The sequence below is a fragment of the Ambystoma mexicanum genome, chromosome 12, assembly GCF_040938575.1.
Source record: "Ambystoma mexicanum isolate Mex_15411 chromosome 12, UKY_AmexF1_1, whole genome shotgun sequence".
Taxonomy (NCBI): domain Eukaryota; kingdom Metazoa; phylum Chordata; class Amphibia; order Caudata; family Ambystomatidae; genus Ambystoma; species Ambystoma mexicanum.
In genome coordinates, this window is record NC_090936.1 from 399,048,632 (window position 1) to 399,062,971 (window position 14,340).

The following is a 14,340-nucleotide window of genomic DNA, read 5'->3' on the forward strand; positions in this document are numbered from 1 at the left end:
GAGGATTGGTGCTGTCCTTTCACAGCTAGAAAAGAAAGGCTGGGAAAATCCTATATGTTTCATGAGTCGCCAGCATAAGGACAAAGAGCTCAGCTGGGGAACTGGAGAAAAGGAATGTTTTCCATAGTGTGTGCCCTTCACAAGCGGAGCCCTTACCTCTTTGGAGCTCACTTCACTGTGCAGACGGACCATAAGGTCTTAAAGAGTCTAACAAATATGAAGGGAGAGAATCCCAAGTTGCTCAGGTGGTCCATAAGCCTTCAAGGCTATGACTTCACCATTGAGCATGGGCAAGGTGCACAACAGCTAACAGACTGCAACAGGAAAAACATCCATGGGTGGATTAGACACCCCTTTCCCTAGCCTGGGGAGTGAGTGTTAGGAAAGATTTTCCTTTTGTCAACTTTCCGTCCATAGTTCTATGGACCCCCAAACTTCTTGCTTTTGTTTTTGAACCAGTCCTGTTCTTGTAAAGGGTAGTGAAACCTTCTGCTTCACTCCCCTGGCCTTTTGCTCACTATGTTATGGCGAAACTGATCAGTACTTCAGACTATCAGTACTGGGAAAGTATGTTTCCCTTTTACACTTTTTAACATTGCACACAGCATCCTACAATGCCGTGCAACGGAGATACTTCTGTATCACCCTATCCTTTTACACTTTTATATGTGCCTAAAGACAAGCAATAATATTTTTCCCATTTGTGTGTCATTTCTTGAGTGCACATTCGCATTTCCCACGTATGGCTACTAAAAACGTCACTAGCCACGTAAGTGGCCACGCCATATCATTTTCACTTGTTCTTTGGCCATATTGTTGTAAGGCCTTCTTTCTGCCTTGCCAGGTCAATAAATCCCATATAAAGTCATGCATTCGCCTGGGAAAGCTCCAGCTTTTGCGGGCTAGTTATGCATTTGTGTGGGGGTCAGGAAGGGGTGGAACTGTCTGTCCCACTCCACATCCGTGGTGCCTGAAGGACTAGGTGTTCGGCATGAGTGAAACCAACAGTGGAGCCGATTGGACCACTGCTGGCTGTTGGAGTGGTGCAGGATCCTTACCATTGGTGGGCTTGGATTTGCTTCCAGGCTGGATTTTGGATCAGCATTGGAGCCAAGAATCCTGTGTAGAATAATAGCCAACTGAAGATCCTGAAGAAGACTACTTAAGAAGCCCAGCATCCCTTCCTGTGTCTGGCCCGGTGAAGCCCTGTTGCACTACCTGACCTACAAAGACCCTGAGCGGTACTTCAACCCCTGGACGGGTGGGACCATCCAGTCTCAACGGAAGTGTCCCTGGGCCACCCGGTGGACTGATCAGCTCTCCAGTGGGCTACCCCGCCAGAACCAACGATTTTTCCAGTTTTCAACCGGTACTTTGATGGTAGCCAGCGTGTGGTTTAAGTAGCCTTCCTGATGAATTGCAGCCTCCCATCTTCAAGGGCTCCTGCTCTGGAAGGTCTTCGTTAAGAGTGACTGTTAAAACGCCCGTGTGCAGTGGCCATCGCTGGAACATGCCTTTGTCCATCTTGTGAAGTGTCCCGAAGAAGAGGCCTGCATCGGTGCCTTCTGTATTTCTCCATCACCAGGGATTTCACTCTGCTCTTGGACCAGACCGGAAGAATCCTTGCACCCACAGCTCCTGGGCTCCTCTCACGGCAATCAACGGCTGGAAAACCAACCTCCAGCGACCCTGAGTCGACCAATCCAGTCTTCTGGGAAAATCAGAGTCAGGGAGTAAGTAAACGCAACACATTGGTCTCCCCCTGTCCTCCATAGTACAGCACTGAGAACAACTGCCTTGGTATCCTTCCTTCCCACTGCTTTTTGTTTGTCGCACCTCAGCAGTGAAACTTGTAAAAAAAATCCGAAGCAGCACAGCTGTGGTGATTACCTGTCATAGATATGGAATACGTCGGAGGACCCAATCCCTCGAAACATTATTACTGACCAGTAACTTTGTGTAATCTCTTCTCTTGACCATTCACCAACACAAGTACTTTACCTGAATCAGATACATTCTGGGGAGTAGCATTGTGACTTTTGGGCACAGGGCCCAATTCTTCATTAGATTGGACTTCTGAAGCTATGGAATATTTCTTGTGACTTGGTTCCATCTTACTGCATCACTAACTTTTTATTGATTTAAGCCAATGATGCATTTTAAGAACCTATGGTGACTGTATATAGGTTTATTATTGAGTGTTGTGAGATAGTATCACCTGCTTGTTTCATTTGTAGTGTGTATTTAATGCCTAAAATAAATACAGTATTTGTGTACATCCTGGTCTAAGTTATATTAGCGTGTGCTTCACTGTGTGGACTCATTGTGGACTCCCAACGCCCCCGTCCATAAGATGTTCAGTGTATGTTCAGTCTATCCTCAGGTATCCAGTTATGCCCGTCACTTTAGCTGTGAATGGTGGGGTGGTCAGGATACCCATTTGTGTACAGGGGCAGGTATCTGGAAAAGTTCTGTTAGGGAATAACCTCAGAGACTTGGGTCTTGTGGGGGACACTGCAGAACATCCACGCACTGGGTCTCAGACCAAGGCTCCTTTAGCCAAGCCCAAGGCCCAGCCAAAAGGGAAACCTAAGGCTAAAGGAGAGAAAACAAGAGGGAAAGAATATTCCTCCAACTCACCTACCACTGAGGTGGATGCAGTTGGTGAAGCCCCTGAACCTATCGAAGGAAGAGGGGCTACCTGAAATACTCAATCCCCATGATCTTTCTTCTGGCTATGGCCAATTACCCTTCCACCTGCAAGACTTGGTGCCAGATTCAGTCACTTGACCACATAAAACCTGCAGCTAGATCAGACTAAATTGGTGATTTGGGAGCCCCGTAAAACAGCAATGCTATTGGAGGAGAGATAAGGCATCCTTGAGCGTAATCTAGAGACTACGACATTGTCTCCAGAGGCCCTTAAGGTAGGACTACTCAACTCAGGCAGAAGACATTTCCTTGGAGAATGCCTTCCAGACTATGGTTATTATTATGGTGAGGAGATCCACATTATAATTTCAGTTGGCACCTTCTTAGACAGTGTCCCCAAATAAAAATAACGAACAGACAACAAAGTGTTTGCATCCTTGATCCCAGGGTCCTACTTGGATTCACCAATGAAATAATAAAGTTCATACCAAATGTCAGAATATGGCAGGTTGGGATCCACAAAAGCAAGAGTGTTATATTGATGGTTTTAATAAATCTCATAACATTTCTTCATGTCTCTTATATGTTGCACTCCTCACCAAACAAAGAAAGGCCAGAATTTTGAGGCAGGAGGTTGGCTTTGTAGCTTTCGGTTTGGAGTTTCCTAACCTCAGGCTCCTTCGACCGGTACTACCTTTGGACCAGGAGTACCCGTTTTGCTGCCACGTTACAAGGTTATTTCTGTACCTATCATAGGTTCCACCTCTATGAATGAGGGTTTTCTAATCCTAGAAAATCCTAATCCGGCGCCTCCCTCACAGGGTGGTCCTCCTCTGCAACAACTTTGACATCCTCACATCCTGGATTCACCTCACTCCTCTAGATGGAGCGTCTCCTAATCAACTCCATATCAGTCATGAGCCGCTCATCATTCCCACTCCTAATGTTTCACCTTTGCTTCCAGATAGCCCTCGTGCTGCTCATTAACCTCGACTCCTTCCTTAACTACACACCTTTCCATTTCCAGAGGTTTACCTCCACCTGCTGATACATCTCGCGCATTAACCTCTCATCCCTGCACCTCATGATTTCACAACTTCCTCCAAACAATCTCAAACCTCCTTCCTCTGATCCTTCCAACCTCCAATAACTCTTCCCCCTTTCATCCTTGATGTAACTATTCTCTCCAAAGATTTCCCCCCTATAGCTCTACTTCCTCCAGCTTCTGTTTCTCCAACCCCATCTACAAGTCACTGTATTCCAGCCTTCTGCTGCTATCAGACATTCTCCAAAATAACCCTTCCACTCCTCCAACATCTCACAGGGTTGGGAGTTTTTATACGTTATTAGCCCTTCCTTCAGGCTGGCTTCCAAAGTAACAGGCTGCACCTGTTGCGGGTGCGAGGTGGTGGAGAGGGATCTATTATGATTAGTCCAAGCAACTTTCTTCCTGGGTATGCTTAGGGGTGGCTCACACCAGGGTAGAGGCCATGAGTTTTACAGCCATTTTGGATTTCACTAGAGGGCCTCGCCTCCCAGCGCAAGCGAATGTAGGATTTTGAGCAACTATAAATCACCTCCCTGCTGCTTGCAGCAGTCAGAACTTTGTTTCTCAACCAATGTTGACTGTTTTGCTGTTTTCAATGACCTAGCAGCGTGTCTGTGGATATTACCATATTCAGAATACTTTTTGATAACTTTTGGTCTGCAGAACAGCCGAGTGAACTTCCAGAGTCAAATCGTGGGGTCATGAAATACTGGTTTGGGGTTTACAATTTTTAACGAGGGTACCATCTTGCTTGAAAATTAAGACATTTAGTGCTCCTATAACTGGGACCTGCTAACTGCAGAAGCATAGGCCTGCCATTTAGACTAGTAGGGAACAGGGCCCCAACGCCAAGCAGGAAACTTCGCCACACCACACTTATTGGCAAAGAACAGATATTTAAACTCCATTTTTCCAGCAAAAACAAAATTCGGATATTTTACACAGAACACTTAAGGTTTTATAAGCGGTTATTCAATTTGAACAAAAATGTGTTGCTTACCTATGCCACTGTCTCTGAAGGGGTGAAAGATCAAATATTACCTGTAAAAGATAAAAATTGAAAAAATTGTCTGGATTTGCATCATCATTAAAGTGCACGCTCTCAGAAGTCAAATAAAGAGAGCGTAGACTCAAGAACATTAGTTTAAATGTCTTAGTATAGCCCAGCTTCAGGATGAGTTCATCGGAGAGGGCTGGCAGAGGTGCGAAAGTTCTTTGGCACTTTACAATTAAGACAATGCGTTAAGATCAGAAGACCCTTTTAGACAGTCTTCCCATATTCATCACAGCCAGAAACAATTTATGTTCCTACTTTAAAACAAACAGATCTTAAGGCAATCTGGTTTAGTAAGCATCGTCCTCATTTAATTTGTAAAGGACTTGAAGGACTTGACCAATGTGAACACCTAGGCATCATATTTGTCTTTCTAAAAGGTTAAGAGAATTACCATGGGTTGATGCTGTAAGCAAACAGATCTGCTTTTTGACTCTAGGAAATCAGGAGCACAGAAAGCGAAGACACGCACAAACCAGATATGATATAGAAAGCTTTCATTTGTTCCTTTAGCTTGTAAAATGTATCTTTGTCTATTCTACAATACCCAATTGTTCCTCCACTCATTATAAATGACATTTAGGGTAATGTCATATTTTCAGCCACAAGGGAATAGGGTAACTGAAGGGAAGAGCCCAACATCTGATACGACTACAGTGCATTGGGTCTAGTTTCCCGCCGATGTAAGGGTGTGGGAGGAGTGTGATGGGACTAAAGAGCAGAGCTTAATATTAATCTGATAATGGCTATTCATGTGGTGTTTTTAAAAAACAAAATGTGTGTCTTGTCCAGTGGTTGGAGAGGTCGTCATCTTTGACTTGTTTAATCGGGGACAAGACAAACCGGGGTACAAGTGAAGGGGGAAGCAGTATTGGGCACCTCTTGTAGAGAGCCAATAGGTGTCACCAGAGGAAAGAATTTGTGAGGTCTATTAGAAGTTTGCAGTGGAATTTGTGATTACGAAACAGCTCTGTGGGTTCTGCCCAGCTAGGTCTGCTTTACAATGTTCTTTGTTGCTGGGTTGTGTGTCATTCCCTAGTATTTAGTATGGGTAATGTAGGGTGATAGCTCAACTGTCTAAAGCCTGCCTTTATAATGTGATGTGTTAACTTACATTATTGGGATTTATACCACGCTCAACTGCCATTTGTATGGTCTCCATGAACTCCAGTGGGTCTGAAAGTGAGAGTAGGTTAGGTTAGTGGTGAGAAAGGGTACATGCAAGCAAACTTTGTTTTTGGGTTGATGCAGAAGTACCCAAGCTTTGCATGTGGGTACATTTCTAGGTGTTCAGTGTTGTGAACATAGAGGTGGTGTGTTTCCAAAGGGGGATCCTTATGTGCCTCTGGTTTTAGGACGCATTGGCCAGAACTGTTGTATGCAACTTGGCTGTAGAGGAGTAGTGTTGGGACATCTGTTGGGATGGTTGTTGAATTGCATTTGTATACGGCTTAGCTGGTATGTGCATTCCGTGCTAGAAAGTAGAATTGTAGCTTGGTAATGGGGAAAGCAGTCAGAGACAACCCAAGGCAGGTTGTTGAGGCATGCAGACAATACTAAGAGTACACATGTGGCTAACATCCTTATTTTCCCCACAGAAAAGATACAGCATGAGCTGAGGTAGAGTAAGTTCGCACGACACAGCCCCACAAACATGCACTTAGTAATCATGTAGATTAGGAAGTATTTCAATAACCCTGTCCAAATGGTCACCTATACTGAAACCTGAAAGATTCCAGTTAAAGCAGTGATTTCAGAACAGCGAACATATACCCACTTCACACTAAACCAGCCACTTCAGACAATTTTGAACAAGACCACCAGTAGTAAAGGGCTCTATAGAAATGCAATCGCAAATACAGATAATCTGTGCTACCTCTTCTAGGTACCCAAAGCTTCCCATCTGCGGTTTCTCTTTCACTATCAAACCTCTCAGGCCTTCACCCTCTTGGTGGGGAGCTTGATACGTTTTTTCATTGTTCGTTTTGCTCCTTCTCATTTCCCAAAATCAATTTCCCAGCCTTGGTGTTATTTGGACAATTCTCCTCATGTCAGGGTGCAAGAAGATTCTACCCACAACTAGGCAATATATTGTCCCTTCAGTCCATCAGATGGTGGTGGTAAATGTGACCCGGGTTAAAATGTCCAGGTGAGAGCATGTGTTTAAACGTGCAGTAAATACCAGCCACACTATACATTATAAAAAATATAGCTTTATTTTTGCTGTGCATGAAAGAGGGCAATGCAGAATTACAAGTGATTAACTTTTCTAAAATGGGTTCAGTTAAATGTCTTCGATGCGACACTTCCAAAACATGGAACACCAGAAGAATTTAGGATCAACTGGGGCCCTCCATGCGCCAAGGCTGTCAAATGGGGTCAGGGTGTCTCAAAGTCCAGGGTTTATTCTAAAGGTAATACACATCTCACACAGGATTTGATGTGCGTCATGTAAATGTGGTAAGTGCTTGCTGTTATAATAAAGCAACCAACAAGCTCTTAAAAAGGTTGAAAATAGTTTCAAAAGCCCAAGTTCACCAATGGCAGAGACTGTACAGTTTGTTGGTAATGATACTGGAGATGGAAAATAAGGCTGCGGCACAGGAATGGCAAAAACATTACTAAAGGAGATACTGGGCTAGAAACAAGTGTCCAGATGATAGGTTACAATGCAGCTTCTGAAGGCTTACAATACAGAACCCGTCATGTACTCCTGGCATTCCGCTGAGTACCAGGCGTCTTGGATGAATATTGTTTTTTTGAAGACTGTCGTTTGTAACAGTAGGTGTTGGAGAGATTTTCAGAAAGACTATTGGTATAGGGTTCTTGGAAGCCAAGATTAGTGGACCTGTAAGAGTTCACACAAAGTGTAACCAAACTCTCACCGGTAGTGTGACTGAGCAGCAAAGCGTAAGACCAAGGAGATCAGATGCTTGGTGTAAAGTAGAGTTAACATAAACATTGGCATCAAGCAATATATATTGCACACTGGCAAATAAATTGAATGCACCTGTGTTGGTTAATAAATAGGCATATTAGGCTAATAGGTGCTACAAGGTAAGTATACTATATATACATACACACAAAGACATTGGTGTCCAAGTGGGCCATGAACTTCACTTTAGAGCAAAAACAGTTATAAAGCAAAATACTGCTACATATGTACATGCATACAAGTGGGGGAAAGGGTTGTTGGTATGTATGTTCAGCTTCCTAAAGAGATAAATCACACTAGCACTTAGATAAGCTAGCTTACCCAGTACAACTCTAAGATAGGAAAACTTGTTAGAGTTCAGGTGCGTAGTCAGTTACAGAGATAGTTAAGGGGCTTTAGAAGAGCTATTAAAATTCTTCCACAGGATTCGATGGGGCTCAATGGAATGGTCAATTATAGTTAGATAGTGGCAATTTGTAAGACCGTACTCACAGGTTTCCAAGGGAGGAAAAAGGCAGCTACAAAAAGTGCCCAGTAGGACCATAAACAGGATTCATATCCCAAGGTGCCAACACCAAAGTTAAGTGTTGGGTAATTTTACAAAGGTCCACATTCAGTAAGACTTTGGAAGACTCACTTGGGACACAGGGCTTCAACTCGGAGTATAGTTCTGAACCACACAAGTATATTTTAGCAATGGCTGAGCAGCCAGGCTTATTGTAGAAGGGAGAACAGGGCTGTAGGTGGTACAAAGAGCTTTGAGTATACACATAAACCCATAGAAACACTGACATATACAAATAATTATATATACACTAAGGTAAAGGTAAAAGGTAAATACTATAACACACAATAAGTAACTTTAGGAAAACCAATACATTATTCACAGTAAGGCAACCAGATTGTGATACCTTTGAATTGCATACTGCCATTCTAAAAGTAAGTAAAATATTTGCAATATTTTTTTTCTGGTACAATTAATTAAACAAACGCCACAAGGTAAGTAAATACTTAGGCATTAATTTCACAGAGGCCTAACACTTCAGAAGTCTCAGAAGTCCATCCCTAACTAGCTACGAGTGTCCGAGTCCATTTGGAGGGCAAAACAGGTAAGGCACAGATGAAGAAAGTTCAAAAGTGCCAGAGGAAGTATTCTGTAACAAGTAAGTCATAATATTTGTTGGAAAAAGGGTCAGGGACTACAGAGAAGACTCCCTGTAGGTTCACAGGCATTAGGTCTGGGCAAACTCTCAAACAAACGAATCAGCCTTCCAGCAACAGAAGAGCAGCAATTCAACTCTTTGCAAGTTCTACCAAGAGTCTCACAGTACCTTAGGAGTGAAGAAAAGCTTGCAGCATGATGCCTCCACGATGCAGCAGCAGACCCGGTCACCAGATTCTTGGTCAGGCAGACGAAAGAAGGGACACTGTAGTGGATATCGCAGCAGCAGTCGAGTGAAGAGGCTTCCAGTAAAAGGATTCCTCTGTGTTCTGTGATTTTTCCACCTTTTGGGAAGCACCAGTGAAGATCGATTTCCGCCCTGTCGATTCTCGGACCAGCACTGCAGTGGAATCTTGCCTCTGGAGGTCTGGAAGGAGTCCACCAAAGTTTTGGGAGGCTTGATCTTCGGGAGACTATACACTGCACAGTGGCCACAGGTCCCAGGGTATTGGCAGTTTGAAGCCCCTGAAGGTTTCAGCTCATCGTGGGATGGCTAGAAATGCAGGTAGTCTCAAGAATGATTGGTCCCACAAGTCTAAAGGGGAGAGGCACCCTCTTCAGAGTTCGCCTGACGCTTGGAAGAAGGGGTAGAGCAGCACAGATTACACAGAAGGCATCTCCGGTCCTCTGGAAGCAGCTGCGGACATCTCTCCTCTTCTTGCTTGTCGATTCTTCGTTTCCAGGGGTCAGCTTCTCGTCAACCTCAAGGATCCATGACTTCTGCAGGAACCCAGCCAATTAGCACTCATGCACCATTCAAACTCTGGCTGGTGGTGGTCCCTTCAGGACATCCAGCCCACCACCTCCCCACCCCCCAGTTGGATTTGGTTCCAGGCAGGCACACCAGAAGACAAAGAACAGAAGTCCTTCCCTGTTTCCTGTCCTTACAGACACACTGGAGCCTTGACGGGCTTCACAAAGGCTTCCCACCCAAGACAAAAGTCAGATCAGGACCTCCCCACCCAGCACGGCAGAAGAACCAAGAACGGACTAGCAAACAAGAAATCACAAAAAAAGAATACAGCCATCATTTTGGGTCAATTGTGACCCTTCTGTGAGCTACTGCAGCTGTGAGTGCAGCCTGGTAGTAAACATTGCAAAAAAGTAGGTGGGATAAGACCACTGCCACCAACCATTCAGTTTAGCTTGCCACTGTAACCAAAAAGTTACAGGAGCAGTGAGAAGAACAGCTAACTTATCTGTGGTAACGTTCTTTCGATTGGATGTTCCCCCCACGTAATCCTCATCTTTGATCATTTTTTTCCAAAGCAGCTGAAGCTGGAACATAAAGTGGGCGCTGTGCAATAGTGTCGATGGCTCAATGTCCCTTGAAGGCCTCCGTCCGATGGGAGACGTCATCCGCAGTATATGTAGCACACGCAGCACCGTTGGCTTCAGTTCTTGTTTTCCATGTTTAGAGGAATTATTATTGCCTCCTTAGAATTTAGAAGACTCCGAAAGCGTAGAGTGTAAAACAAGTAAATTCTGAAGTGGGGTAGGTTGGGAGGGACGAGGAGGAATACGTGGAACGAACATCCAATCGAAAGAAAGTTACCAGGGGTAAGTAACTTGTTCTTAAAATGGATTGTGTCCTCCCACATATTCTTCATCTTTGATAGCCTCCCAAAGCAGTAATAGTCTTGGAGGTGGGAAAATAATTTAGATCTTTCTTTAGCAGTTATCATGGACAGAGTAGAGTGCAAGACAGCTTTCCCAAAAGCTCCCTTTTGAGTAGAAGAAGTGTACAGGGAATAATGTTTTACAAAAGGTGTGTATGGTACACCCAGTGGCTGCTGCACTAATGTCTTTAATAGGTTCAGGAAGAGCGGAAGAAGTAGCCATGCCCCTGGTTGAGTGAGCTTTCATATCCTCTGGGGGAACTTTACCAGCCTATTTATAGCATTCTTGGATAGCCAGAATAATCCATCTGGATAGAGTGTTTTGTTATTGCTAACCCCCATTTATGACCTGTATATCCTACAAATAATTGGTCGTCCTAGTGAATTTCTGACATTTGCAAGATATAAAACTGAGAGTCCTCCTAGGGTCCAGTCTATGTAACCTCTCCTCCTCCGTTCCAGGATGAGAAAAGGGGATAGAAAGTTGGTAAAACTATCTTCTGTTCTTTTATTGTGATCTGGAGCCCCCCATTTGCTAAGTGAAGTAGAAAAGCTAACACTGTAGGTGTATCACACTGAAATGGATCCACATTCTTATCCCTACACCAGCTGCTGAAATTGTTCCCAACGACAGCGGTATAATGATTTGTTGCTGGCCTCCTGGCCAAAAGCAAAATCTCCATTACGTTTTACGGGAGGTCCCACTCCTTGTACCTCAGCCTCTCAGAAACCATGCTTGAAGGCTGAGTGTTTTGACCTCTGGATGGAGAACCTGATCCTCCTCTCGCGAGAGAAAGTCCTCTTTTTGTGGAAGACGTATCAGAGGGCAGATGGACATGTCCAGAAGGTCTGGGTACCATGTCCTCCTGGCCCAATCCAGGGCAATTGGGATCATGGATTTCCCAAACTTTGTCAACCTCCTGATCATTTGAGGAATAACAGGGAGGAAACGCGTACTGAAATGGAAACTCCCAGTCGACCATGAACGTGTCTCCTAGAGCTCCTCTTGGGGGAAATTCCCTGGAGCAGAATAGCTTGCACTTCCAGTTGACACTGGTCCCAGAAAGATCCACTTGAGGGGTTCATCAAAAGGTGAAGATCTCTTGAAGGACTTCCTGAGCTAGTTCCCACCCGCGGGAGACTGCTCTGCCTGCTTAGAGCATGCAGCGTCGTGAAATGTTGATAGGGGAGCTTCCTTCTTGAATTGCACAGTACCAGAGCTGCATTGCCTCTCTGCACAATGGTAGTGACCCTACATCACCTCTCTTGTTGAGGTAGTACATGGCCACTGTGTTGTCCATTATCGGGACATTCTTTCCCTGAACAGAATGTAGAAAGGCTTTCAGCGCTAGTCGAATTACCCTCAGCTCCAAATGATTGATATGCAGTTTGGACTCCAATGAAGACCAACGACCGCTGAAGACCAACGACCGCTGATTGTCAGACCGTTCATGTGGGCTCCCCACCCCGTGCGTGAGGCGTCCGTCACTACTGTTATCTCCAGCCATGGCAGCCAAAAAGGTTCTTCCTTCAGAATGTTGTCCTCGCAGGCCCACCACAGAAGGTCCTGTGCGACTCTGCTTCGAACCTGAAGGTGGTCTGACATCCTGCCTGAGAATTGGGACCATTGCGTCCCGAGAGCCCATTGGATAGATCTCATTCTCAGGTGAGCCTCGGGCACCAGGAAAATGCAGGATGCCATGGAGTTAGAGCAACCTCAAATACTTGAAGGCCGGAAGACGCTGGGCACCCTAAAATTTGGTGACCATCTGCAGAATGTGATGAGCCCTCACCTCGGGTGGCAAGGCTTTCCCCGAGGAGGCAACCAGGACTGCTCCGATAAATTGGAGTATTTGAGAGGGTATCATGTTTGACTTCTTGTAATTGAGGGAGAAGCCCAGTTTGTGGAGAAAGTGGCAAGTCACGCTGCGATGTTCCAGGGTCTGTGTTCTGGACAACGAGTCCTGATCAGCCAATCGTCCAGCTCGGGATAGACGTGAATCCCCAGTCTCCTGAGACTCGCTGCCACCACCGCCATCAACTTGGTGAAAACCATCGGGCAGAGGTCAGCCCAAATGGCAGAACACGAAATTGATAATGAGAACCGCCAACTGCGAACCTCAGGAACTTTCTGTGCTTGTGATGGATAGGCACATGAAAGTAAGCATCCTGAAGGTCCAATGATACCATCCAATATTAGAGCTGGAGGGCCTGAAGGATCTGAGAAAGGGTAACCATCTTGAACTTGTCCTTCCTGAGGAACTTGTTCATCTTTAAATCCAAGATGGGCCTCAATCCTCCGTCCTTTTTGGGGATTAGAAAATATGAGTACCACCAACCCTTGTTCCTCTCCGCTGCAGGTACTGGTTCTATTGCACCTTTCGCTAGCAGATACATTTTCAATGAACAGTTCCCCGGTGTATAATCCTGTGGACGTTTTTTAGAAAAGGAAGGCAGTATCCCTGGGCTACTGTTTCCAGTGCCCAAGCATCTGAAGTAATGTCTCGCCACTCTTTCAGATGCTGTGATAGCCTGCCTCCCACTGGGGGTCTTGTGGATTAAGGCCTCAGAGGTTTTGAGGCGACTGAGGGCAAAGCTGCCGCTGCTTGGGCTGATTTAGCACCTCTCCCTCGTCCACCAAGAGAGAATCTGCTTTGTCCTCTATGAATGGCTTGTCCTCTCCCTCTTACATTTGAGGAGTGGAAACAAAAAGGACTTACACCTCCAAGATGATGTACCGGAGTAGGAATGTTAAGGCTTTCTAATGGCGGCACTAAGATTTTAGCCGCCGCTTTTGGGGTCTGTAGCCTTTCCAGACTTTCATCAGCCTTGCTACCAAACTGTCTCGAACCGTCAAAAGGCATATTGAGTAATCTAGATTGCATGTCCAGTGCAAATCCAGACTTCCTCAGCCATGCAAATCTGCACAGCACGGTGCTAGTCGCCATGGATCTGCTAATACTATCTGCATAATCCAGACCTGACTGCAGGCACTCACACATTGCCTTTTTACCATCCTTTATGATAGCCAGGAAGCCGTCTCTCTTCCCCCTCTGCCCACTCCCACAGGATGAACAAAAATTTAGATAAGGCACAAGTAGCATTTGCCGATTTCAATATTTGAAATTTTGCAACAATTTAAATGCAATTTTTAGTTTCATAAAACATATATCACCAAGACATGAACATATATCTGTCTCGCTGAGCACCTCAATGTAACATCGAGAAACTCCTTGTGACTTATTGGTATCTGTACAGCTTTTATTGTTTAGCTGCGGGTATTTCTTTTTGATTGTACTCTATTGTATTCTATATACACCATAGACTTGATCAGTACTTTAAGCAAAGTCCATAAGGTCGTACAGTATAATTTCTTTACATAAAAAAAGGTTTGTGAATGACCCAGTGTCAACAAATAAAGCAAATGCACAACGATTTTATCATAAAGAACATTGTGTGAGTAGCATAGTGTCAACAAATGAAGCAAATTAAACAAATACACAAAGAGATAAGCTTGTGTGCAACACAGGGTAAGCATTGGCTAACCATAATACATACATACATTTACATGATCGAGAATTACTTTCTTGACCGACAACCAATCTAAATGAGATGCACACCCTATGTTATAGGTAAGGCTGTGATGGGCTTGGAACTGAGGTACAAACCCTTGTGGTGCTACAAAATGGCATCTACATCAATAGTATGTGCAATATCATACTCCTTAGTTAAGACCAGATTAGAGGTCTGGTGGTGCCAGGCAGAAGGGTGACCTGATGGTAGGTCGACATCTACGATTTAAATTGTGGC

At 44.7% G+C, this 14,340-nt stretch overlaps 1 protein-coding gene across 2 annotated transcripts in view; it reads right to left on the reverse strand.

The window, feature by feature from the left end:
• The window catches only part of ERGIC2 (ERGIC and golgi 2), a 796,925-nt gene that overhangs the window by 511,413 nt on the left and 271,172 nt on the right, over positions 1 to 14,340 (reverse strand). For both annotated transcript variants that reach the window (XM_069628528.1, XM_069628529.1), the window contains exon 7: positions 4,701 to 4,741. In XM_069628528.1, the coding sequence (XP_069484629.1) occupies positions 4,701 to 4,741 (41 nt within the window). The remainder of the gene's footprint in view (positions 1 to 4,700; positions 4,742 to 14,340) is intronic.